This window comes from Calonectris borealis, chromosome 1 (assembly GCF_964195595.1).
Source record: "Calonectris borealis chromosome 1, bCalBor7.hap1.2, whole genome shotgun sequence".
In the NCBI taxonomy this organism is placed as follows: Eukaryota; Metazoa; Chordata; class Aves; order Procellariiformes; family Procellariidae; genus Calonectris; species Calonectris borealis.
Genome location: NC_134312.1, coordinates 95,673,023 through 95,700,994, shown reverse-complemented (window position 1 = coordinate 95,700,994; position 27,972 = coordinate 95,673,023). Strand labels below are relative to the sequence as shown.

The 27,972-nt window shown below is 39.9% G+C and overlaps 1 protein-coding gene across 1 annotated transcript; it reads right to left on the bottom strand.

The window, feature by feature from the left end:
* Positions 1–3,541: 3,541 nt before the first annotated feature.
* Positions 3,542–27,446, bottom strand: ZPLD1 (zona pellucida like domain containing 1). The gene is made up of 10 exons (XM_075171779.1): positions 27,341–27,446; positions 21,880–22,100; positions 16,699–16,880; positions 15,966–16,038; positions 12,652–12,749; positions 11,229–11,309; positions 10,214–10,385; positions 8,715–8,823; positions 5,655–5,684; positions 3,542–3,717 (listed from the first exon to the last, which is right to left on the bottom strand). Exons 1-10 carry the CDS (start codon positions 27,444–27,446, stop codon positions 3,542–3,544), a joined length of 1,248 nt encoding a protein of 415 aa, XP_075027880.1.
* Between the last annotated feature and the right edge of the window lie 526 nt (positions 27,447–27,972).

Sequence of the window (27,972 nt, the reverse complement as noted above, 5' to 3'; positions counted from 1 at the left end):
TTTCTTCCAAAGACAGGAACCCAGGAAGTGTTTTCACCTCTTTATAGATTTATTAAATTCTACTGGATTTAGACCTAAGCTTAAAGTCTTACTCAGTTTCTTTTCTCTCTGCCCCCCAGTTTGGGTCACGGACCTGAGAACGTTTCAGTACATTGTGCTTTCCTGCAGAAACCTGAACTCTGTACAAAAAGAGAATTTAAACACATGTAATGGGGACCCCTAATAGAAGGGATTTTATTAGCAGAGCCGCTATTCTTTTAGTAATTCAGTTTCATTTAACACCTGTGAGATCCCCATTACGTATCTGGCTAGAGTGCCTTCATCCAAAGTACAAAGCGTCTTCCTAATTCACTGCTCCATTTAAAACTCGGTATCTCGAGCGCCAGAAGTCCCTGCCCACTGTATGTAATTTATGTTTTCAATCCATTCTCCCTTCCCTCTCACCTAACATCCTGCCCTTCAAAAAGCAGGGTGTAACCTTCGTGCACATTCACCCAACTTCTAACTAACCTGTTTCTTGAAACTTGTGAGGTCACAAATTATGGCCTCCACGTGTTCCTAAATACCTGTATACTTCTTTCAAACAAACTGGGATGGGGATGTTCTTACAAACACAGTCAATCCTCTCCTTGCTAGAAATATTTGGGCAGCCTGGCTCAAGTTTTCACTTCCCTTAAAAACCATTCGTAAAGCATTCCCATGTCAGATCTGCAAAGGAATAAGCCTGTTTTTAGAGATCATTTTCCACCTGTGACTCTCCATGTTGCTTTACCAAGGAGGAAAGATGGAGACAAATGATGGAGACAAATACATTCAATCCATAGCAAGCTCAGTAGTGACTCCTACAGATGACTGTGGGAACTCTGTTCACTAACTTAAGTGGTGTGGGATCACCCTTTGGTACCTAATAATTTTCACGGGAGGAAACGTTACACAAAGAACATAATCTTATCTGGTTCTTCACAAAAACAAACCACTCCAGAAATTTTAACCAACATAAGAAAAACATTTTGCATATTACATTATTGGGTAACAACTCCATTTTTGTAATAGGCTGCCCAAGCCTCAAAAAGTTTGGTCAGCAAGTCTTTGTTAATTACTGTAAATTACTTTTCTCTATATAAAAGCAACAAACTGTCTTTCCAGAAATACAGAGAAATTGAAATAGGACAAGTATGATATTATTATATCAGCAGCTTTTGTTTTCCTTTTTTTTTTTTTTTGCAGCACCATTCACTATTTTTTTTTCCCTGTGGTCTTAACCAAATTATACGAGATTTGTGTTAGAAAAAGGGTCTCAGTCTAGCAGACAAAGGCACAACAGTTTCTAATGGCTGGCAAGTTAAGCTGGGCACATTCCCATTAGAAATAATCTTTTCAAAAGTAATAAAGACAGCAATTAACTGTTGGAACAACTTACTAAGGACAGTAATGGCTATCTCCATCACTGGAAACTTTCAGCTAAAGCTGCTGGTTATGAAGTAGTAATTACATTAATGGAATTTCTGTGGTTGTCTTTATGAGTAAATTAAAATAGATTATCTGAATTTATTTATCCCCAGACTGGGATATAAATCTCCAGAGTTCATCACCCTCCTTTAAAGGCCAGTAAAGCTATACTTATATTAATTTATCCTATATATTGAAAGGTCTTACCAAACTGACTTAAAAACGCATGTTGAGTTTTCATCTTCGTAGAATAAGGTCACTGAAAGCACGTACAAAACTGTAACAATTTGACAGGGGGAGGAAGACAGCTCAGACAAAGCATCTGTTCTGAAATATTTCAAATAATTTTATTAAACAATCATGTTTTACATGTCATCAGACCTAACCCCTGAAGTGCAAAAATGTTTCTGAGGTATTAAGACTGGAGGAAAACAGGCACAGCATTGGTTGTTAGGGATACCACACTACAGCACAGTGGACTTTGCGAACAACAGGCCTTTATACAGCATTTGCAGGATCAGAGAAAACTGAGAACAAGTCTGTATTTGTCTTTAGTCTTGAAAGCCAAAGAGCCCTGACCATTAGCCAGTTGTGTCACATCAATGAAAACACAGACATAGTTAACACAGGATGATGATAAATATCAATGAGGTGTTTCTAGGCCAATATGTACAGTACATGAAAAATTAAATTTAACTGCTGTATGTGTGACCAAAATCCCAACCGTCTATCCAGTCCAGCTTAATATATGTTGTGTCTACGGTGCCCTCTCTAGTACCAGCATTTTTGTCTATTCTACACAGCTATGCCACTGCCCTGTGCTCCTGTTTGAGGGCACCTGGTCACTCACACTCACTTCAGATAAGTCTGATGTTTATCAGATTAACTAGAGTCAACAGTACGGTACTGCTTGTGGCCGTTATCCTTCTAGTTGCCCTCTTCCCCTCATCCATGCAGTGAAGAAGTCTAATCCATGCAGAAAATCTGCTAAAGAAATGAGCGTTGATTTACAACTCTTCACGTAAAAAGGAAAGCCTTATCTGAGAACTGCAAAACTCATGGGGCAAAACTGGCCCTTACAAATTAGGATATTAATGAGACTTTTACTCAACTGCCAAATTGTGTTCCAAAAATAATTTTGTATGAGGAAAGTTTGGGCATTACGTGTTTGTATTAGCTTTCCTTTTCAAGGAGTCAGGGGGAAAGGAATACTTTTCCTCTTGTAGCAGTTCCCAGGGTTAGAATTTGACTGAAAGCTGCAGATGTAGCAATTCTGTGCAGAATTAACTTTCTGCTTAGATTTAAAGTTAGATTAAAAGTTTAGTTAAAGTTAGATTGAAAGCTCTCAGATTCTCACTCAATGATTTTACTGGAAAAAGTTTTTTCCACCTCAAGGATTGTTCCCTGGGACCACCTGCAGTTTGCCCTAAACCATTTGACTCAAAGATACCCAGCCAAATTATGTCCTACTATCCTGGTTTCGGCTGGGATAAAGCCAACACCTTCACATGCTATCACCACAATTCAATGAAAGATATATCTAAGAAAACATTTCCAAATGAATGATAAGCAAAAGTCACTTATTCTAAGTCTCTCTGGGGTTATTTTTAGCCAAGATAGATGAAAACAAGTTCCTCCTGAGACACAATTGTTTTTTCAAATTTGTGAAAAATACTATGACAAAATAGAAGTGATCCTTATCTTAGTAGGTGTTTATGCACTTATGAATGTTTCTGAATGTGTCAGGTTTTGTGTAAGAATGGCATACTTGGAAAGGTTCTCACCTTCAGCGTCTTCAGCTTTGAGACCTTGCTGGGAAGCTGGAGACACGAGCTCTATTGTCACCCACGGGCATAATGTCATACAGTCTGATCACAAACACAACTGAGATTCTCATAATTTTCTAGGATTGTTACCAATTATCACTGCTGCTTACCTATACAACACCATCTAGTAAATCTACAAATATAGAATAGCTGGAATAGAAGTTGGATACAGCTGGAGTGTTGCCTAAATATTATTTTTTAATGGAATAACATCTTGTGGACAAGAAAGGCAACCCCAAAGAAAAAGTGCAAGTAAATCATCACTTTCAGTTGAAAACTGGGTTTCGGATGCCACTCAAGACTGAACTGTTGGGCCACTTTCTGTGCAGCAGAGTGAGGGAACATATAAAAAAGAAAACACTTGTGATTCCTAGGATGACAACGCCTGAAATCAGTGTGCTGGTGACTGAGTTTAGCTGGAAAGGAGGTCCATTTGGATGAGCTGCAAGGAAAACAAAAATGGACAGGTAAGATACGGTTAGAATCTCTCAGCAGTGCCAAACACTTCTGTCTTTCCATTACAACACCCTATATACAGAAGAATTACAATGAAGGGACGGTACTTCAGAATGAGCACCTGTCTACTTGCATAAAGCTTATCTAAGTATACTTTGAAAACAGTTATTAGTTCTTTCAATACCCATCATGCTGGGGGATAAAGACAGTAAGGATACTTCTAAGGCATAATCCCTCATATGCTAGTGACCAACCTTGACCTGTGCTATTTAAGGCAAGACCATCACTGTCCAAGAACTATCAAGGCAGAGGTATAAGGATTTGTGGCCTAACCGAGTTAGTGAAAGGATTTCTTCCCTAATATCATTATCCACATCTCAATTCAAAGGGTATATCAATCCTTAGCAGGCATATCTGGCATCAGATATCTGAGCTACTCTGAGCTTTTCTGTACGCCTTCACAGAAGGCTGCTTAACATTTTTATCAATTCTCAGGGAGAGAAGAGGTAACATATGTATTTACTGTTTAATGTAGCTCAACAGGCTGTTCATGGACCAATTCCTGGGTACCGGAACACACACATCCAGCCTTTTCCAGCAGGAGGGAAAAAAAAACATTTGAGTGGTAGGTGCTACACAAAGCACCAACGTGTGTTTGCCTGAGAGCTGTGTTTGCCAGTGCTGGAGAGTGAGGTGAAGTGACAACACAGCTTCTACATGGGAAACCAGACTGTTTCTCCCAGAAGCAGCCACCTACCCTCAACATCATCAATCCCTCCCTCCTCACCGAAGCTGAAAAAAGTCAGCTCTGTTGATCAGAGCTGTGCTGCCTTCTGACCTTACTTGTCTTCTCTCCACTACCGTAGTAATTCCTCTTGCTCTACCTCTACACTTTCCACTGGGACAGCAACAGGCACAGGAATGCTGTTGCTCTGGGATGGAAAGAGAGGGCTGCTGCTTTCATTAGATAGGAAGGATTAACACAGCAAGCCATTAATACAGCAAGCTGTGCGCAGCAAATGGAGAATTTGTTTTTTATTATTATTATTTTAATCATACCCATGGGAAGGAACAGACTAGGGAGCAATTCATTACAGGGAGAACTTTGTTTCCATGCTGGGGAAGAAAGGTAGCTGCTTTTATGTGGTTTAAGTTGAGAAAAGAAGGGAACAAATAGTATTAGAGTTCAGAGCACAGGATAGGTTGCTTGTGCCACTCGGTCTTGTTATGAACAAGTAAGAGGTGGAATGGCCCAACTGACCCTCTGATTACCTTGACCATCCTTTCTTAGTCATTAGCTACTGCTTGTTACCAGCAGAGAACAGTACCAGACAGGCTGAAAAAGTCCTCCAAGTGCCCAAAGGAGAAGCACCCTAAAACTCAGAGACCTGATTTCCCCTGCAGTCTATTTCCTTCATTGCCCTAGCAGACCACAAGTTCTATCCAAGCTTCTCCGTAGGCTCTTTGTGTGGTTAAATGCCAGGAGAACAGGAGTTGAAGCAGAGCTCTTCTGACTTTCAGCTGTGAACTGAGCTAGACTGCACCGTAATAACCATTTTGTTGCTCTACTCCTATGTGGCATGAGCAAATTTTACTGCTTAAGTCTGATTTTGCATCTGGCAGTTGCAATGTTCCCTCACTCTCATATGTCATAGCAGCAGATTTTAATTTCAATTCCATCATAGGAATTAGAAGTTGCTGTGTTGGTGGGGCTGGGTACACAAATTAAACTGAGGATACCAGATTCACCAACTGCTTTCTTTACAGCATGTCAGTATTGACTCATTTAAATGACAAAAAAAGCCAAAAAGAAAAAAAACATTCCAGCTCAGTGCACAGAGCTCAATCAAAATGGTTCATCTCCTCAGTTCTGTTTCACTCATAAACCCTCTTTTATGTTTCTTGGAATTCTGATTAACTTACCAAGCTGTGAATTGTTGGTTGGCATCTCATCTGTATAAAACAAAAATGGGATGTATTATATTTTACAAATACCTCTGCCTACCTCCTCCCCTCCTTGCAACACAAAAGCCAATACCCCTAGTTTTGTTTTCAAAACACATCAGCTATACTTGCAACATTGACTAGCAGCTTTTAACACCTCTGGTAGAATAAGGGAAACGTTAATTACATGACATTGCTTCATTTTTAATGCGAGCACACCAATATGAAGTCACTTAGTATTCTGCAGAAAAAAAAACAACCACCCCTTAATGCAGGAACCTCTTAATTGAAAATGTGGCCAGTTCTATTCTGACCCAAAAATACAACCATAAGCACGGTATTATATGCAAGTCCCTTTACTGTTAATCATATTACAAGAAGATCTGTATAGGAAAAAAAATTAACCTGAGTTTTTCAAGGAAAAATACATCAGTAACCATAAATGATAACAAAAATGCCCTTTCCCCATGCTCACTTTTCTCTTGACAGTTACACAGCGGCATTATATTCAGGGAAACTTGTATTTTGTCTTCAGTTTTTACTTAGTTACCATTGTCCATCTCAGAACTACATTTCTTGTCAATGTTTTTGCTTTTTTGTGCAACTTGTAAGCACAGCTCACGTCTACATTTGTTTTGAGCAGCTGTCTTCTAAGTTTAAGCGAGACATCCATCAAAAGCTACACAATTTCACCTTCACAGTAGGTACCTGCTTTGTTTCTATACACAGAGACTAAAACATTTTCTTCTGTGTTTGTCTCCTGTAACGACTTATTTTAGATTAACAAACAAGAATAAAGTTTCTCTGAAAATAACAAAATGTTAGAAATAAGAGTTCAGAAATACACAGGGGAAGGACCATTACTCATTTGTAGCAGCACTATTCAGTTCCTATCAAGGTAACTGCATAAACAGCTCTGTTACCAGAAAACTGGTGACTAGAGTGATGGGGAGACCTGGCTAACTCGAGGTGCCTCTGCAGACACCAACATGCACAGGACCAGCTCCGGGACAGATGCAGCACCAACCGAAATGAGAGACGTGAGGGGCTGCACATCCATGCAACTGCAGACCTAATACTGGGGTACGTACTATGGTGAGTCAGGTGCAGCAGGTTTGATGGGCTCTGTACAAATGTCTCTGTACTAAAGCTGGACCAGACTTGGCCTTGAAAATAGTATAAGCACCTCCATGCAGCATCGCACAAGAGTGAGCCAGCGCCGCATCCTGGCACTCCTCATCCAAAACCAGATAGTTCTGTTCAAGTTCTCTCATGACCTTCCCCCTTTTCCTTCCTTGACTACAGTATTCATGAACCTCACATTTTTAATGCACTTAGTTTCACAATGGGAAGGGGCAGTGGGAGGAAATACTAATTCCCTCTTTCTGCTCCAGAAGGAAAAATGAAGTGCAAGTCAGATTAAGTGACTTGCCCGATGCCAAAAATTTCCTGAGTGGCAGAGTTCAGAACTGAATCCATTTTTTTCAGAGTACTTCCCATCAAACCATCTTTCTGTCAGCAGGAGTGGAATGCTCCAAAAGTGTACTATGGAGATGCAGAAATATGTCTAATTTAAAAAGCTTTAGCCACGTATCTCAAGTAGAAGACACCTAAAAAAATATTATTTTCCTTTTCCAGCCTTATTCATGTTTTCATTTAAAAAAAACCTCAACAGTTGTCAAGAAATTATAAAATCGTTTATCCTTTCTTTGGGGTCATTAAACACCTGTGGACAGATCTTTGTTTGCTTGAAGTTATGCAGTATTTAAAGGTAATCGATAAGCATCTTTTTTTTTTAATTGTAAAAATAGCATTCACAGCATTTGAATCGTAAGCTATATTACCTTATAGGGGTAGCTCATATAACAAGCTTTATCTAGTTTCCATTCCTTGCCTAAGGCAGCATTTCTCTAGCATACATGTTTGAGCAAATCTGTCATTCATTTCCCATAAGTACTCATACATGCAACTTTGAAGTTAGTTCTTTTCACTTTTTTTTGACTAATCAGATAGCAGCAACTCAGTTGGGACAATGTATAATGCAGAACAAAAATACTCATTTTCATTGCAGAAATGTTGCTTATAACAGAGGGTATTTGTTTTAAAAATGGTCCCTTGCTAGACGGTTCCCTATTCTGGAGGGTCAGTTGTTCTCTTTGTATATGTGGGCACAACCACTTTGCACGTAAAGAAGGATTTTATTCTCATGCGTTTCAATTATTTTTCCTATATAGACTTCCTAAATTTAAGACTGCTGAAATCAGTTGCTTAACTGCAACTACTTATAAATATCTGTAAACAGAATTTGTTAAACATTTTTCAAATGTTTTATTTTCATTATTTTGTCAACAGCAGTCACAGAAATTCTTTTCAGAGACTGCAGGTTGCATTTAGAGCTGCTTTGGAGGGGAGTTGTTTGTTTGTTTGTTTGGGGGGGGTTGTTTTTTGTTTGTGTTTTTTTTTTAACTTTGGCAATAAAAATGGAAATGATGGAATTTCACCCTGGATTTAAAGGAGTAGATTTTGACCCACTCTGTTTAGAATTTACAATGTGTTTGTCCTATTTGTTTCTTATAGCTGAAGGCTAAGCCTAGCATGTATTATTTTTATGCAACACTTAGATAAAACCCACAGGTGAAGCTTGAAGAAATGGTGAATAGGAAGTGACAGTGAATATTCATTAGCTGTCCAAATTAAATTACAACACTGAGCACAGTACCTTAAATTCCATTATCTTCAGTGAAATCTGACAAAAAAAAGAAGTCAACCCACTGAGCTTGGGTTTTTATAATGGCCTTATATGCATAACAGCATCCCACAGTGATTTTTACTGGGGTAGGGAGGAAGCATGTGAGAGCCGAACAGAAATATTAGCTCAAAATTTCTACCAGAGTCCAACAGTAGGGAAAAAAATACCCAGCAAACTTATGCAGAATCCACCCTTTCTCTAAGTCACTGCAAATTTATATTAAACTGCAAAACATTTCCCCAGGTTTCTGAAATTCCTGCAGTCCATAGAAGAAGTTTGCTTATTCCTACCACTCCTCGTAATGATGGGGCCAGCAGAGATTACAGCATTGCCAGAGGTGCTCTGAGGGCTCCAAGTTGTCCTCCCACCAGCGTCTCTTCTTTCTCTGTTACTGCAAATCTGAGCGGTTAATCAAAACATTCACAGTTTCAGAGTGGAATGGAATTATTGCCCTTCTGTGCTTCCTGCTTTAATGTAAACTCTTTTATAAGCGATACTACAACTTTGATTTTATTTCTTAGTATGCATTAAATTACTTTGCAATAAAAACAGCTGCAATATTCCCTAGAATTGTATCTTATAAATGCCTGGCTTCCCGTTGTATTTTGCCTCACTTCATTTACAGAACTACATTGCTGTTGTGTACAAGATCCATCTTATAGTATATTAAATTTTCGGTAGTTAATTTCCCAAAGCTTTGTTTACAGGCAGTTTTCCCCAACAAATGTGTTTTGCTTGACTAGGGATAGACAACATGCTACAATCCCTATTCTAGCAAGCTTCTCGCGTTAAAATTCACACATTTTCCATGGAATTCTAAACAGCAATGACCCACATTAAAACCATCCCCACCACTCTGTCATCTGGAATCCACCTTTAATCTCTAACTTATCATCTACCTTAATCTTGGGTATTCAAGTATGCTTCAACCAAGAGTATTTCTTTAATTTCAACTTCTCGTGAAAGAAATTCAAAAACCTTAGAACATAAATCCAATGGAAACTATGAATTATTTAAAAGTGTAACATAAAAGTATAAAATAATGTGCAAAATGTCAGAAGTATACTGAACTGATAGCATTTTAAAATTCTAAATGGTAAGTCATTCAATAGGAAACGATACTGCATTCTGAAGACATCAACACAGAATATTCTGTGTTTATATGTTTATTTGAATGTTTCAATTTCCAAAATATATTTGATGTTCCTGACGCTCCTAAAATTAAATAATTTTTGAATTGACACAACTTCATGAACTTCAACAAAACAGCAGTTTCCAAACTATAAGGGAGGTGGCAATAAACTACAGGGGATGTAGTAAATTTTTTCTTTTCACTATCAGAAACTCTTTCAAATTTTCCTTGTCAGTATAATGGCACTTACTATAGCTTTAAGTTTTCCATAAATTCTATTCTAAGATATGTCTATTTATCCACTGTGATTGTGGATACCTTGTTTCTTAGAATATCAGCTCTGAAGCTGTCTCAGAGTTGTTAGTTTTAAAAATGAATTAAGGACCAAAAGGCGAAGAGGTCATTTCTCACATGTTCAACAACGTGTGTTTTGCAGGTCTAGTATTATTCTATCTCCAGATGACAATATTCATTGCCCTGTTCTTCATCAGTTGTTTTACATTCCTTCAGACACAAAAAACATTCTTACTTCAGACTCTACAAGTCACCTTCATTCTGTGCCGTCCAAACTTCCACAGCATTTGTATACAGAATAACTCCAGTGTGCTTATTTTATATCCAGATAATTAACAGCAACGTCCATCCACTGAAACTTACTGGCACAAGAAAGGGACAGTCATCTGCTCTGCACAGCTTCGTCACGCAGTGAAGGAAGACCGTAGACATCTTCTGGTTCTTGTGCTTCACAAAGCGAAACACCTCAAAGGAAAACCGTCCCATTTGGCTCTTGCCATTTTCAATTATAGTTGTCTGCGGGTCCTTGTCACAGCTAGTTTTTGTAGAGAAGATTAAAACTAGGATGAGCAGCTGTATGATTAGCATTTTGAAGCTCTTAGCTGAGAATAAGATAACTTAAGCAGCAAGACAGTGCTTTAGCTCCTTGGAAAAGAACACAGTGCCCTGATGTCCAACACGGGCAGCCACAATCTGCCTGTTAGGCTGCACAGTCCTGTGCTGAAATGCATTCCTACAAAAACATTATGTTTTTTTTTGCAACATCACAGCTATAACCAAGGTACCATTTAATTCCAGTGCCCAAAGAAACTTGAGACCTGAAGAAAAAAGTAATCAGGTATGCTAACCAGTATAGACAGGTAACTCCAAATGAACACAGTATCTCTCCAGCAACCGTCACTGATAAGATTTAATCTGAGATACTGCCAAGATGTTTTTCAAAGTTCCAATTCAAATAAATATTATTACTGGGAGTAGAAGCAGGAGCATCTATTTACCTTTAATCATTTGCCTAACTGCTTTCCTGAACTGGAGTCTATGATGTTTTATATCACTGTCATTCACCACAAAGGTGGGTACCTTTGGTAAAATAAAGGCCAGTTTAGCCATTCAGTTTGGGTGTTTATGGTACCTCTGGTAGAGCCATTTTAGAGATATGCTTCTCTACCTTCATAATTCTTATGACTTTGCACTTGCTTGTGTGTTTATGTTCACAAACAAGATAAGTCCTGACATGTTATCTGTAAGCCCAGTCCTCAGTCCATCCCGATAATATTGCTTAGACTTTCCAGACAGTTTAGAACCCCACTATTGGACATATTTATAACTGTTTTCTAAGGGAAGGACCCACAAAACACTGGGTTTGCACAGGACCTACCTGAAAAAAAGATCATATCGAAGATCATCACTAGGATTACCAGATGGCGTGGTGTAACAGTAGTCCATCAAAACATTCCACCTGCACAGGGAGCAAAGTGATAGATGAGGGGAACTGGCAACGTAAGAGTAGGGGTGGAGAGTGAGTGAAATAAGATTAAAAGACAGTACAAGCAAGCGTACAAACTGATAATGCAGGCTGTTACACTGAAGCTGAGTTACTGTATTTAACAGGTCACGTACAAGTCATCCTGCATTCCTAATATAACACCTGTTTCTTCCCACAACTTACAAAGCTAAACAGCATAGCATAGCAGCAGAATTGCATAAATCAAATCATTTGGTTTCATGCAAGTCAACCACCATACCACTACACATTGTATACCTCCTCTCAGAAGTCATGGCCACGTAGGACCAGGAATCAAAGCCGTCCCATTTTTAAAAGCTGTGCTGTTACACAAATCTAACAGAGAGTGAAGGCTAACAGTGGACTTTCGAGGCCTGAACGAAGTCACGCCGCCACTGAGTGCTGCCGTACCAGACATGCTAGAACTCCAATACGAACTGGAGTCAAAGGCCACCAAATGGTATGCAACAATTGACATTGCCAACGCGTTTTTCCATCCCTCTGGCAGCAGAGTGCAGGCCACAGTTTGCTTTCACTTGGAGGGGTGTCCAGTACACCTGGAACCGACTGCCCCAGGGGTGGAAACACAGCCCTACCATTTGCCATGGACTGATACAGACTGCACTGGAACAGGGTGAAGCTCCCAAACACCTGCAGTATATTGATGACATCATATGTGGGGCAACACAGTGGAGGAAGTGTTTGAGAAGAGGAGAAGAATAATCCAGATTCTTTTGAAAGCTGGTTTTGCTATAAAACAAAGTAAGACCAAGGGACCTGCACAGGAAATCCAGTTTTTAGGAATAAAATGGCAAGATGAACATTGACAGATCCCAACAGATGTGATCAACAAAATAACAGCTATGTGTCCACCAACTAACAAGAAGGAAACACAAGCATTCTTAAGCATTGTGGGGTTTTGGAGAATGCATATTCCAGGTTATAGTGTGATCGTAAGCCCTCTCTATCGAGTGACCCAGAAGAAGAATGACTTTGAATAGGGCCCTGAGCAGCAAGCCTTTGAAAAAATTAAACTGGAGATAGTTCAGGCAGTAGCCCTTGGGCCAGTCCAGGCAGGACAAGATGTGAAAAATGTGCTCTACACTGCAGCCAGGGATAATGGCCCCACCTGGAGCCTCTGGCAGAAAGCACCAGGGGAGACTTGAGGTCAACCCCTAGGGTTTTGGAGCCAGGGATATAGAGGATCTGAAGCCCATTACACTCCAATTGAAAAAGAAATTTGCAACACCAAGAGCTGAATAGGAAGCAAGACAAGAAATAACATCCTTTATGGTACCTGCCATCAAGGTTGGTTGCTCTTACAGCTGCATATATTTTGGTTTTCAAAGGTAAACCTGTACTTGGAATAAGGAGCTGCTGGCTGTAGGTTGAATCCTGAAAAACAAACATTGCCTCAGTGTACCAGAAATCCCACTGTCACAACCCATCTGCATCCACAGACTGAACTCCCATCTAACTTTTCCTGACCTTTTTATGTAGGACAGTCATTTACTTTGTCCTCCGTCAGGGAAGAAGCCAAAAGCAGTGCCAGAGCATTTCCTACAAGTTTGTCTGTAAAGATCAACAACACTTTGACTGGCCTTATCCTATGCAACTATTTTGGGGAATCTATTTATGATTTTATGAAGTGGTTGGATTGGTGATTAAAGAAACTGTATCGTTCATTGACACCGACAGTAAGTCTCCCAGCACCTACAGGCAAAGGTAGCAGCTACTGTGGTTTTCTAAAGGAGAAGCTTAACTGGGTTGTCACAGTGTACCCTTTCACAGGAAAGGTTATTAAGGTTATTTGATTTAGTGGAGATAGCTATGCCACCAGGTTTTATATATCTTAAGCTGTAGTCTGGGAGAACAGACACATTCTATCATGCAAAATGTAGTTTCTATGGAAGTTGGTTTGTTGAAGACTACAAGTAACAAACATTTTCATTTAAATTCTAATACTTAAAAAAAGCTGTTTCAAGAAAGCTGTATATAACATAAAAGTTGGGAATTCCCCATATACTATTACATAGACATAGCTGTTTTATTGGTTTCTTGTTCAAAGGCTGAACCATTGATGTCACTTTATCAACAATGCCATGAAACAGATCTGAGTGACAGATATTAATTCAGCATATCAAAATGCACCTACTGGTAACATCACCTATGTCAAATAGGTTGCTAAACCAGAAAGCACAGGGACTTAGCATGTTGAGACCTCTTGTGAGAGGTTGAAACACTCAATACATAAGAAAAATTTTGTTAAACAGAATTTTGACCGGGTTCACTGTGGCAGGTAAGACCAAGAGCAGCAGCTGACAGCAACAAGAAGGATTAAGCACATAAATCAAGTATTTTTTCAAAGGGAACAATGCCAAAATTCACAGCACGCCCAATATTCAATCTCTGGAGCATCGGAGGCCTTGAGACATACACATGCACACACAGACCAGCTCTGCGACATAAACAGATCAAGTCCTTGAAGATCCAGTCAAGTGAGATCAGGTAAGTTTGCCTTCTTTAAAATTAATTATACATTTCTCTAATACATAGCTCTGTCACATTTTGCAAACTGATTAAAAAGTCTACAGCAAGTCCCTCACTATTACATTCCATAGTTGTTCTTTTTTTCTTAAAGAGTAGTTTTTATTCATTTAGACAGACATTTACAGGAAGGTCTAAAAGCACATGGCCACTTACGCTCTGTGAAAGCCCATTAAACATTTTGCTATTAAACTCTGAGCCTATCATAATGGCTCCTCTTGTCTTTCCTAACAATAACTAACACTAACACCACCAAGTAAATGTAAACATCACCTTGTGAGGGAAGATGGGAGGTGAGCTGAGAAGATGAAGAGTCAATGTTAGGAAATTACACTACGGCTAAAGTTTGAAAGTATGGCTGCTCGCAGTCAAGAGCCACATCTGTACACAACCCCTCACCAATACCAAGGGTGAACAGGAGCCTCGAGGCCCCTCCAAAAACCAGGACTCTCTAGCAGGGACCAAGTGAGGCCACAGGATCAGAGCTCACAAGCCCATGGGTGTCCCAAGAGGCACGCCCAACTGGGCAGACTGCAGGCAGCGCACAAGCTGTCTGTGTACGCACCCAGCCCGAGGGTGCGAACCAGACGGGCATATCCGTCATTGAATCTGCCAGTGTTAGCAGTATTATTCATGCTCGTGCTACTCACTAGAGTAACAAGACTGAAATCAGAAGGATAAGACACCACTGTTCATGGTCGACTTGTAAACGCACTGGGGTAGGGAGGATGAAAGCCCAGGTTGGCATGTGGTATTTGAGGAAAAAACGTGCTGCTCAGTACAAGCATCAATAGCATTTATAGCTGGCTGTGCAGAACTGGGCCCTGAAAAGCAGCAAACTTGTGGTGGTCAATGCTTGTCCTGACCGAGAACTTTGGCTACCCTCACCCTGCCCCATCTTTCTGGTCACAGGTTTATTTAAAAATGAGAGAAGTATAATCTTCATTTTAACTGATTATAGGTTGTTATTTGGAGCTCTGCTCTGTCAAACAAACATGATTTTTTTAAGCATACCTTTGGAAAATGTCCTGTTACAATATTTATAGCTCATTATGTTGAAAGCATAAAGCATTCACTTTTAAATCAGTTGCATGAATTATAACTCAGCTTCATGATGGCATGAATAATAATGCAAAAAAAATCAGATTCATAATTTACAAAAATGGTGCTTGATAGATTGAAAAATTGATATTTAAATCAGGTATTTAAAATGTATGAATAAAAATTTTAATCAACATGAAAATATCATTTCGGGGATTAATGTTGTTAAGTAGAGGTCTGTGCATTTTTCACATTTTACTGTCACCATCCCTATTTACATAGTAAAAGTTTATACAATAATGCATATTCAAGTTAAATTATCTAAAACATATGGAAGAAGTGTAAGTTGAAAGCTGTTAAAATTAACTCTTAAAAACTTGAAGGTCCACACAATGAGGCAACAAGTAGAGTGGGCTATAGATTTGGAACAAATCCCACATCCCTCACTACAATTACAGATGATCAAAACACTCTGATGAGGCTTGAACACAAAAATACCCCAGCAAAAGTGCTACAGTTTATTGCTAAGGGAACAGGTCTAGAATATTTTTACAGAATTCTAGAGCGTACGCTCTGTATCAGTACAATGTACCTATACATATATACACACATACATTTGTAGAAGTATGTACACACACACATATACCTAATAAATGCAAGCACAAGTATGCACTCTGTATTATGATTATTATTATTACTACAACTGATTATTCACAAGGCATTACAACCTGAAAGCCAGAGTTGTAAATTGAGGAACCGCATAAATACAGGACAAAAAGACTGTGCGTCCCCTCAAAGACCAGCCATATAAATACAAGACAACAGGTACATGCAAACGAAAAGGACAAGGGAACTCAGAGATGAAAGATGCCTGGATGAAAGGCCTGGTTCTTCATGGAAGGAGTGGGAAGGGAATAGCAAATAGTGAAGAGGAGTCTATACTTTGCTCTGTTAATCCAGTTTGCACCCACAAGGTGCAGAGATGGTTTTAGTCCAGGTCATACTACTGTGTTTTATACTCACATTGTAAAGCAACAAATTCAGAGTGCTGATAAATGTACCATTGTTCTCTCTTACAGAAATAGCAGCTGATGACCTACAACAGAACCAGAAACCAAACACCATCATGAGGAAAGATCTCTTATTTTTGTGTTTACATACTTCAGTGTTCTTTATCATTTAAAAAACTCAACGAGTCATGTCACAAGGAGTTAATTTATGCTTTTGGGTTATAAACTTTAGAAATAGGAATTTATAGTGGAAACACTGACAGAACTTTAACTATGCAGAAAGTAATGGATACTGTTGAAAACATGAATCAGAAAAATAATTAGCAGAGAGGCAAAGTGACAAAAAGGAACCCACTTTTCATGATGTACAAGGTTTACTCATTGAAATATTTTCTCTTGCACTCTGTATTCAGACGCTTACAAACTTTCATGAAGAATTTCCATTTTTTTGCTGCTACCATTTTGTCATTGTAACATCTGAATTTTACGAGAAGTTTTACATTATTTAAGGCTCTCTTCATAAACTATGTTATCTCATACAATGATGCTACAGAATTTTCTTTTCCTTTGCATCACCTCTTCTTTCAGTGCTTTTTCCTTTTCCTTTACTCTTGCACAACTAAAATTGCTCTGTTGACAACACTGCTATGGCATGCGTATATTTGGGTGTGTATGCACATATACACATACATATGGGCTTACATAGACATGGGAATGAAACACATAGAAATGAAAAGCACACTTACGAAGCAAGCTGGGTATTGTTAACCAAGTACTCCAGTGGGTAGCTACAGCTAAATTTGTACAGAAGCCCAGGCAAATAGCTGATAATCGTTGGTGGGTCTGGCGTATCAATATAGCCTGAAACATTACCTATCTGTACCACTGAGGTATTTCCATAAGCATTGATACTTCGAGCTGAGGATACCTATTGAGGGAGACAGAAAACAACTATTATCAGAAAGTTAACTATGGAACAAAAGACACCCTAAGGACACTGATGCTTTAGCCCATAATTTACCCAGAAATATCTTCAGGAAATCTTTCAAGAATTAATTTAGTTTAATAACATGTTCCCTGTGTTCTGTTTTTCACCCCACCAAAAGCATGCAGATACAGTTCACAAGTGATATCCCTGTTCTTAAAACACAGACTTGAGCAACATTTGAAAAAACCTGATGAATCCTGGAAGCAGTTTTTTTGGTAGGTACTTTTTTTCTGAGCATTCCTAGTGAATTCACATGACTTACTGGGGAAAGCTGAAGGAATTTTTCTATTACAGTTAAAAAATATTAGCTTAAAATGAGCTTCCATAAGCAATAATAAAGTCAATACACAAGCAATTTCATTCACAGAAACAATACTCTGTTACTCTTGAGCTTTGTTTTTGACACATCAAAACCAATGTACTTTATAAGCAGATACAAGCCAAACAGCTGAACTTTGAGACTGTGTTTTTGTCTACATTATATATCTCTAAATCTAAATTATAAACTATGTGCAAAGAAACACCATCAGAAATAGAAGAGCTGAAAAGTAATACAACCTTAATGCCAATGCAACCTTAATTCAGTCCCTGGACTCGTGCTATCCTCTGTTGCTCAGGCTCAGAGAGTGCGCAGAGCCAGCAATAACATGCAGCTCCCCAGAAAAATGAAGGACACTCTCTCTTCCCGGTAGCAACCCAGCCCCACTCCATCTGTAGCTACTAATCTGAATAAGGGTGTGGTTTGAAAACAGCAGAGAGGTGTCACAAATTACTTTCTCAGTAGTCACATACTCGTTAGGTCGTGCAGAGAGGAAATTAGAAAGGCAAAAGCCCAGCTAGAACTCAACCTGGCCACTGTCATGAGAGGCAACAAAAAATGTTTTTACAAGTATATTAATGACAAAAGGAGAGCCAAGGAGAATCTCCATCCTCTGTTGGATGCGGGGGGGAACGTTGCCACCAAGGACGAGGATAAGGCTGAGGTACTCAACGCCTTCTTTGCCTCAGTCTTTAATAGTCAGAGCAGTTTTCCTCAGGGTACTCAGCCCCCTGAGCTGGAAGACAGGGATGGCAAGCAGGATAAACCCCCCGTAATCCAAAAGGAAGAAGTTAATGACCTGCTATGCCACCTGGACGTTCACAAGTCTATGGGGCCGGATGGGATCCACCCAAGGGTACTGAGGGAGCTGGCGGAGGAGCTTGCCAAGCCACTCTCCGTCATTTACCAGCAGTCCTGGTTAACTGGGGAGGTCCCGGACGACTGGAGGCTTGCCAATGTGACTCCCATCTACAAGAAGGGCCGGAAGGAGGATCCGGGGAACTACAGGCCGGTCAGCCTGACCTCGGTGCCGGGGAAGATTATGGAGCAGTTCGTTGTGAGGGCGCTCACGAGCCATGTCCGGGACAACCAGGGGATCAGGCCCAGCCAGCACGGGTTCATGGAAGGTAGGTCCTGCTTGACTAACCTGATCTCCTTCTATGACCAGGTGACCCGCCTGGTGGATGAGGGAAAGGCTGTGGATGTGGTCTACCTGGACTTCAGTAAAGCCTTTGACACTGTCTCCCACAGCATTCTCCTAGAGAAGCTGGCGGCTCACGGCCTAGACAGGTACACTCTTCGCTGGGTAAAAAACTGGCTGGACGGCCGAGCCCAGAGAGTTGTGGTGAACGGAGTTAAATCCAGTTGGCGGCCGGTCACGAGCGGTGTTCCTCAGGCCTCAGTACTGGGGCCGGTCTTGTTCAATATCTTTATCAATGATCTGGACGAGGGGATCGAGTGCTCCCTCAGTAAGTTTGCAGAAGACACCAAGTTGGGCGGGAGTGTTGATCTGCTCGAGGGTAGGAAGGCTCTGCAGAGGGACCTGGACAGGCTGGATCGATGGGCCGAGGCCAACTGTATGAGGTTCAACAAGGCCAAGTGCTGGGTCTTGCACTTCGGCCACAACAACCCCAGGCAACGCTACAGGCTTGGGGAAGAGTGGCTGGAAAGCTGCCCAGAGGAAAAGGACCTGGGGGTGCTGATTGACAGCTGGCTGAACATCAGCCGGCAGTGTGCCCAGGTGGCCAAGAAGGCCAATGGCATCCTGGCCTGTATCAGAAATAGTGTGGCCAGCAGGAGTAGGGAGGTGATCGTGCCCCTGTACTTGGCACTGGTGAGGCCGCACCTCGAATACTGTGTTCAGTTTTGGGCCCCTCACTACAAGAAGGACATGGAGGTGCTGGAGCATGTCCAGAGAAGGGCAACGAAGCTGGTGAAGGGCCTGGAGCACAAGTCTCATGAGGAGCGGCTGAGGGAACTGGGGTTGTTTAGTCTGAAGACGAGGAGGCTGAGGGGAGACCTCATCACGCTCTACAACTACCTGAAAGGAGGTTGTAGTAAGGTGGGTGTTGGTCTCTTCTGCCAAGTAACTAGCAATAGGACGAGAGGAAATGGCCTCAAGTTGCACCAAGGGAGGTTTAGGCTTGACATGAGGAGAAATTTCTTTACTGAAAGAGTGGTCAGCCCTTGGAACAGGCTGCCCAGGGAAGTGGTTGAGTCACCCTTCCTGGAGGTATTTAAAAGACGTGTAGATGAGGCGCTTAGGGACATGGTGTAGTGGGCATGGTGGTGCTACGTTGACGGTTGGACTGGATGATCTTAGAGGTCTTTTCCAACCTTTATGATTCTATGATTCTATACACAATAAGGCCAATTAACATGGCACTGGACTTCCACTGCAGCATTTCTTTTGCATAACTGTATTAGCAAAACAGATGCTTTCAATAGCTTTAGAACACACAGTTTCTTAAAAAGACATTTCATTATGGAAGAACCATCCTGAGGTGCGCATGAGTTGTAACATTTTGCACTAAGTAGCAGAGGATACACAGCAGGTATTTTGATTTCTTTGGCTACAGAAAAACCGGCTAGAAGACAGATGCAGCCATACACTTTGCCAATAGTATACCTCATCATTTGCTAAATGGCAGAAAAATGATAAAAATCAAATTTCCTAGGATCTATTCCTTGCCTAAAAAACACAAGCTAGAGCACTAAGGTAATATAGCCAACAACAGCTCTGTTTCTCTTCCTCACCACACCACCCCCCAAAATAAAAAGTTGTGTCTGCCATATTAGAGACAGACCTGGGTTTTACCCGAGTTCTGCCTGAACTGTTGTCTTTCCTTTACTTTTACTGAAAATGAGTTTGAAAGTCTTTGCTGTGAAAGACAGCCAAGAAATGCATGGGATTGTACTACTCCAGTGTGGGGAACACGATAAGAAATGCTCCCTGCTACTTTATCCTCTTTGTTTGTGGCGCAGCATGCGTAAACAGAGAGGATGAGGGGAATTTTTGGTTATATTTTTAGCAACTGCTGCTTTGTCTTTGTATCCTGTATAGCCTTCTGGGGGGCTTCATGGGGAGCTGCAATTATTTGGACTTACCGGAATGTTGGGTTTTTTTTAAAAAAACGTCAAGCTCTTACAATTATAATCAAATAGCATGTTCAGGGAGTTTACAATGTGACCAGCTCCACGGGAACAAGAAAAAGTTGCTTCCTGGCAAATTCTTCTACTGCAAGTCATGGAGGTGCTACAGTTTTTCAGGGAAAATGGGAAGAGAGAATCTTGAACTCACTGAACTGTTTTTTGTTGAAATTTTAAAAGAAAACTCAGCCTAAGGCAAATAGGTCACAGAGCACATCGAACATTTCATCCCAGTTTCGCAAAATTATTAGCAACAGAAAACAGGGGGTTTGTTATAAAAACTGGCAGGTATAATCAAGTGCAAGTATGAATTCCAGATGGAATATAAGCCTTAAAAATGATATATTTTTTACACTTTTTTTTTTAAAGTTATTCATAGATACTTTGATACAAGTCATCACTGCTTGTACAGTGTGGTATACATACAAATTGTACAACTCTCCTCTCCCTTGGTTTACAAGGTTTGAGACCTGACTTCCCCCCATCCCCCCATTCAGACTGAAACGGTTTTCATTGAAGAAAATTAAATTATACTGGTACAAAACAGACTTCAAAGTTAGCTCCTGGATCAGATTCTGGTTCCAAAATCTCTCACCCACAGCTAAGGATTAGATTTAGTCACTAGCTGTACAAAGATGTGCATTATCCACGCATGGATCAGCAACATAAAATGTAGACACTGAAGTCACACCACCAGGCAAAACACCATAGCACAGAGTGGCTGTGCACTAAGAGATCAGAGCTGAACGTACAAATCTGAACTTCAGTCCCACATCTTGACTTTTTTTGTCATGAATTGAGTGCATAGATTAGGTAGCCTTTTTTTGTGTGTGTCAAACATTCAAAATTTGCTTGAAAACTTCAGTTTGTTAGCAGGCAGTTCCACATTAAGCTGAGATCTTCCAAGGAGGTGCAAGACCTCACGGCACTGCTAGCAGAGGTGTTTACCGTGGGTTGGGCCCTCTGACCAGACTATCTCCCCTGAGACATTCAGTCACTGCCTTATCACAGAACATATAAGATCAGCCCATCAGTCAGCAAACCCTTCTCATATGACAGCACAGCAGTAGGTACCCAGGCTATAACTCTCACCTATCCAACCCACTCTTAAAAATACTTTACTTTCATTTTCCAAGTGGGTATTTGAAAAGTTCCAGCAAAATTTGAGGCATGTTCAGCAAGAGTTTTTAAAATGCCTTGGAAAAACCTCATTTTTCCACTGAAAAAATATTAAAATGAAAAATATACTTTCTAATCAGAGAATAAATGTGTGTCCCACCACATTTTCTCATTAGTAATCAAGATTATAAATTACCAACTTTCTCTGGTTTTCTTTGATGCATGCAATGTAATGCTAGCTGGGCAAGACTATGTAAACACTCTCTGTAAAACATACAATGCTGTCACGGCCATTCCCTTTATCCTATGCATAAACAGCCATGCTACTATTTCACTTTGACCTTGTCTTACCACTAAAGTGTTTCCACAGGATTCCAAAGTACTCAGATTGATGATGAAAATCACCACTGCTGGAAAGGTGTTGTTATTGATGAAACCCCTGCAGTGGGCATCCCCATGTTTCCCATTCAGTGCCAAATCTGTCTCAGAATAACCAGAGAAAAGAACTGTGCAAAAATTTATCTTCATAGTAATTGTCTGTACTCCACAGAAAACATTGATATCTCGTTCAGCTGCAAGAAAAATACAGGGAAAGGCATTGTAAGAAGATGTATTTCAACTAATCTCCATATAATTATTGGAGCGGTTAGTCTAGTGTTGTAACTTCTGATCAAATCAATTTTTAGACCCCAGTCACAGCAAAATATTGGAATATAAAGGTCAGAGTTGCGTTACTCTGAAGAACAGATTTGACTCTACAACTTCACTAAAGAGAAAACAAGAATTGATACAATAACGTAGTATACCATGCAACAAAACCATTATTCCAAAATTCCCCAGCAAATCATTCAGTAGCACATTCATAAACTGAAGCACTGCAACGGAGCGGAAAAGAGCAAGTGGTTAAATATTTGGAGTCTGATTAAACAGCCCCCTTCTGGAACAGAAATTTCCAGCAATTTTGAGAAACTCAGGAGGCCGAGCTCTGCCTTCCAGCCCACTTTGGCATGAAAGTCAGGTGTGTTTGTCTGAGGTTGTCTGGAGTCCACTTTTTATGAGACCACAGTCTCAGGCTGTGCAGACTTTGAAGTACAATCAACAGCATATCAGAGCAATTTATTATGATATCTTTAAAGTTGGGGGGTTTTTTTTAAGAACCATCAACTTTAGCTTTAATGAAAAATCAGTTGGCTCTTGAAAGACAATGATCGATACTACAAAGCATCTTGCAATCTTTCACTCTGTACATTATAAGAACACAAAGACCTAGAAAGCAGCAATTGTTACAACTGATCAATTTTTGAACAACAGCAAAAAATCTTCTTGGATTAATTTGACCTTTTATTTGAAAGTTCTGAAGATTTTTTATGTACTTCAATGGAAAAGCGTCAGGTTAGAATATAGGCACAAGCAACGGTTTGTTTTGCTTTAGAGCTGTAACATAGCTTTTCTATAAGCTCTTCTCTATCTGTAGATGATTGGGGGGGTTATTTTGGTTTTTTTTGCCCTAGTGCTTTACAAAAAGACATACTGCATCATGTTAAACACAGACATTACTCGTTTATATAACAACTCATTTATTACATCTGCTTAAAGATTAAGTGCTATTAAAAATTGCAGAACAACTTCAGTCAATACTATACCATTAAGCCTGCTGAAATGAATTGTTTCACTACATTGTCACAACAGAGAGGAAATGAAATCTCCGCTACAATGAACTAGCTCTTCCCCCATGGTACAGGAGCACAAGCAGTTTAATTTAGACAGTTTTAATGGTGGCTTTAAAGCCAAAACAATCAAGTGCAGGAAATAACAGGCTAAACTTAGTCCTGAGCTAATGTGATGATAAATGTTACTCACTGCGTGTAAATTTGGGCAGAAAGGTATCGGAGGCAAGACAGGAGTTGAAGTGCTTTGGCATGAAATTCTCCTGGTTTGTACATATACCTAATTCCACTAACATAACGTACAAAAATCAAGAAGCAGCATGTCTTGGTATTCACTACATGAGGACTGTTATGATCCATTTAACGGGTAGACTAAGGTAGAGGGAACGGTACAAAAAGGCAAATGGCAAAGTGTGCCTTTACACTTATTTCGACCAATGCACAGTCAGATTGTAACAAATTGCAGGATGTAATACAAAGTAGCTCAGTTAATTTTATAACTCACTTCAAGCCTTTTAAAAAGAAGGATATTACTTTACCTGTTAAGGTACCATTACCACTTGCAAAATTCTCATTTGACACTAAGGGAAATGAGACCAATACAGTACAAAAACAACCTTTGTGCTATACAGGAGGATAAACAGCCTTTCCAGACTGAGCCTTTTCTGTCCACTACTTTGCAAGGAAGGGTTGTTGCCAAATTAGTCCATTCTGGAATTAAAACAACATTATTTGTTCAGAAATTAATCTGAAACCACGTGCAAACAGATCTAATCCTCCTTTAGATGCTAAATGTATAGCTCATCTCTTGTGAATTTAGAAAGGAAATATTATTCCTATATATGTGTAAGTTTAAACAAAAAAAATATTTGCATTCCTGCAGTAAAAGCTTCTGGTTTTCTAAGTAAAAGAGGAGCGATGGTTTGAAGGCTAGGTCACCCAGGGGCCTTAAATATAATGACCTCTTTGTCACAGAGTTTCCATGCAGGCAAAGCACTTGGCCTCTTTTGCACTCAAATCACACAAACTACCTATAGTCAACAGTACTCACAGGGATGTTGCATGCAAAACAGAGTAAAGCTCAAGAGGTATAAGATACTGCAGTAACAGAGACCATCCTGAATCAAGGACAGACCCATGGCAACATGAGCCAAATGCTGACAGCTCCACTGCCTGCTTCTGCTCTGGTACCCTTCCACACATTGCCAAGACTTGTCCCAGAGCAGACAGTGAAAAAGGACAGAAGGCAAGGGTTTGCCACAGAACACCCGGTGGAATGACTTTTCTCAACAAAGAGGTGTGCAAATACATTTGAAGTTCAAAACTAGCTTCTCTGCATGAGCCTCCTCTTTAATCAAATCACTGCTTTGATAATGAATTAAAATGCATAGTGTATGTGAAAAAGCTGCAATATTTTCTTAGCTTCTACTAAGTTCTCAGCATGTACTTACAGCAAGAGCCCCCTGAATCAAAACTGTGCGTTTCCCATCTGAAGACAGCCAGACGGCTATGGCTCCATCCCCCCAAAGCCTTCTAAAAGCTATGCTTTACTGCAATGCAGAACTAAAGCTTTTTTCTGCAGGCAAGTCTCTGAAGGATGGCAGGATCAGACCTTATTACATACTCTCTAGAACACATCTTGCTTTTGGTATAAAACATCACAGTATTTTCAATCTACCAAATATGGTTTTTTTTTCTTCATCCCTGCTGAGTATTGCATACCTACACTCTAAAACAAACCCACAAACTTCAGGAAAAAGAAGTCCTGCCTGATTATTTATCATCCTATTTATGCAGCACCATCCCTATGCAAAAGTCACCCAAGCAATGAATGACAAAAGCACAAACAAATGAAAAATGGATGAGCTCCAAGGTTCCTTTAGGAAGGCTTAATTTCTCATCTTTGCTGAAGACAACTTCTGTTCTTCACAGCATTTAAAGAAAAAGAGCAGACAACTTCAATGGCTTCTCTGGTATCTGCACAACACAGACCTCAGCAAGAAAGTCCATTCTCACCCCATGTTTGGAATTTCAGCTGACAACAATGACGACTTCTTGTGCGGAACAAGTAAGGAATAGGAAGAAAGTCCTATCCATAACCAGGCTCTGTGAGCAGTATCTCAGCCTGGAGGATGCTTGTTTTGAAACATTCTCTCTTTTAACCTCTCTCTCACCACTCCCCTTACATTTGAATTCTGGAGGCAGTCAGGCCAGCACCCTCAAAGCCACAGCCTGAGTTGAGCGCTGAGGAAGCAAGCGTAGCGAGGGCAAGCCCCTTCTCCCCACAGAAGTTCTCTTACCCATTTTCTGGGGTTCTTGAATCCAGACAACAGAGCTCCAGCAGCCTCACTCAGCTCCACTAGCCCCAGTCCGTTACATAGCAGTCCCTTGTGCATACTGAAAATAATACCCATCAAATTTTGGGACAAAAGGGTTTTCTGTTTTTTACCTCTATCTCAAACACATAACTAACAAGCAGAATTGTTCTTCTTTCCTAGCTCTCAAAATCAGCATTAAGATTGTTGATTAGATTCCAACCTTTGAATCTTTACTGCCTGAGATCACAAACAAGAAAGGGCAGGACTCAACTCTCAGCTCCTATGGGCAGTGCGGGGTGATTAGCATTTAATTAAAAAAAAAAAAAAAATCTGTTTACTTGTAACCTAAACAGATTTTCTCCCAAGTCCCTGAGATTTGGCAGACGTGGAATCTGATATGACCCTTTTTTATGAGGTAGAACTGCAAGTGGCCCCTAAATACCCACAATAAGAGCTGGATTCAATTCACGGATATCACATTGCAAATATAAAACCTTGGCACAGGGCTGGTGCAAAAAATGACCAGAGAAATATTTAAAAAGCTCAGAAAGAGGAATCTAAACTTCCCTCTAGCTGTTGCAATCCTCTCAAGAAGGCTGAAACAGAAAAAAAAGTTACACAAAAACTACGAAAGATAGATCTAAGGCAAGTGGGCACAATTCACCCACACTTTTGAGGCAAGCCTGTAAAACTTTTAGGGAAATATAGCAGTAGTTTGTGAAATACTCAGTTAAACAGCGATTTTTGTACAGGATGGAGACAACATATTTGGTCGTCTTTGCACGTCTTATTTCTCTACTCTTCATATTCACATCAGTTGAGTGAACAAGGCTCAAACCCAATGTTGGTCTTTATGTCAAAAAAGCACCTAGCAGTGTGGTAGTAACACAGGAAACAATAAACAAGATTGTAGGCTTTCTGCTGACTTAAGTTTAATAAAGGAGCTGATCCTTCCTGAAAAAAAATCAAAACTATTATTATTCAGAAAACAACAACACTGAAAGGTATTACAGCATAATACTATACTGAGAGTTCATCACTATACTGTTCAATTCAATTGCTACCTCAGAAACACAAGATGTGAGCAAGCCAATATTCGCAGACTTTATTATTATTATTCTGTCCAAGAAACAACCGAGGCAGGAAGGATAACGGAGACTAAAGATATTCTTTAGTTGAGTAAACCCTGATACACATGTCTAAGACTGACATTTCATTTCTATTTCTCATTGTATTAACAGCTCCAGACATCTGATGTCCCCAAAAAGACTTAATTCTCATTTTCTCACAGGCAAAAGTGTGTATCATACATAGATACATGCCATTGCTTCACCTGTCCCTAACCAAGCGCTTAATGTTGAAGTGAGGCACTGAATTTTGCCATTGATTTAATTTTGCTCAAAAATCGATATATATTTCTTTATTTAACTAAGAGGACATAATTATATTCTCTTATCCAGATAAAACATGAAAGAAAACCCACTTAGAAGTTTCAGACTCTTAAATCTACAGAGAACATTTCCAACAACATGACTTCTGGTGAATTTCTTGGACAGGAGAGAGCTTTGGCAAAAGCAGGTCAAACCCCACTGATGTGAGGGGAGTTGTATTCCTTACTACTAGGCTGGATTTGACCCACTGTGCAATTAAGAAGAAAGTGAAGTGCAACATTAGAGTTTCATTGTCACCAAGATAGCTAACACTCACTTAAGGTGGAGTCCTACCCCCAGGCTTCAGACAGATTTAAAGCTCTGTATTTAAAAATAAGCACTGCTTTGAACCAAGACAATAAAGAAGCCATTAGAAAAAAGTCTATTAAACACTTACCAGGAAACCTGCTATGGAGGTTAGCATCACAGTTGTATCCATTGAACTGAGCAGTCACTGAAAGCACTTTAATCGTCAGCAGGAGCAGTAACCATACCTGTTCCATTGCAAAACCTAGCAAAACATTAGGTGGTTATTACACACATCTGTTCATTGCGTTAAAGATGCTTACTGCAGACATTTAACCACTCAGGAGGTGATGGTCTCCAGCAAAGGAAGTGGGGATAAAGCTCACAAACATGGGAAAGAGGCCACAGGCAGCAGGGCCCATTTCTCTACTTCTGAGTAATGTGTAATTTCTATTAATTTCCACAGCTTTTAATCATAACTTGTGGCAAAAAAAGGTACTCAAGGATGATATAAAAGAAAAGGAAAAAAAATTCCTAAAATATATTGATAGATTAGGATTGCTTAAATATTTAAACTCCAACAGCTTTTTTGACATTTCAGTGTAAAAATTCCTTGAGAAAGACATCTTGGAACAAGTTTTATTTTAGCCAAGTCCTTGAAAACCATACAGATAAATGGCTTGCTGAGCAATTCTCAGGCTCAAGGTCCTAGAATAAAAATCAGTTCATATCTATTTGCCAAAATCTGTTCTTTGAAGCATGCATGCAATCGCATTGAGCTCA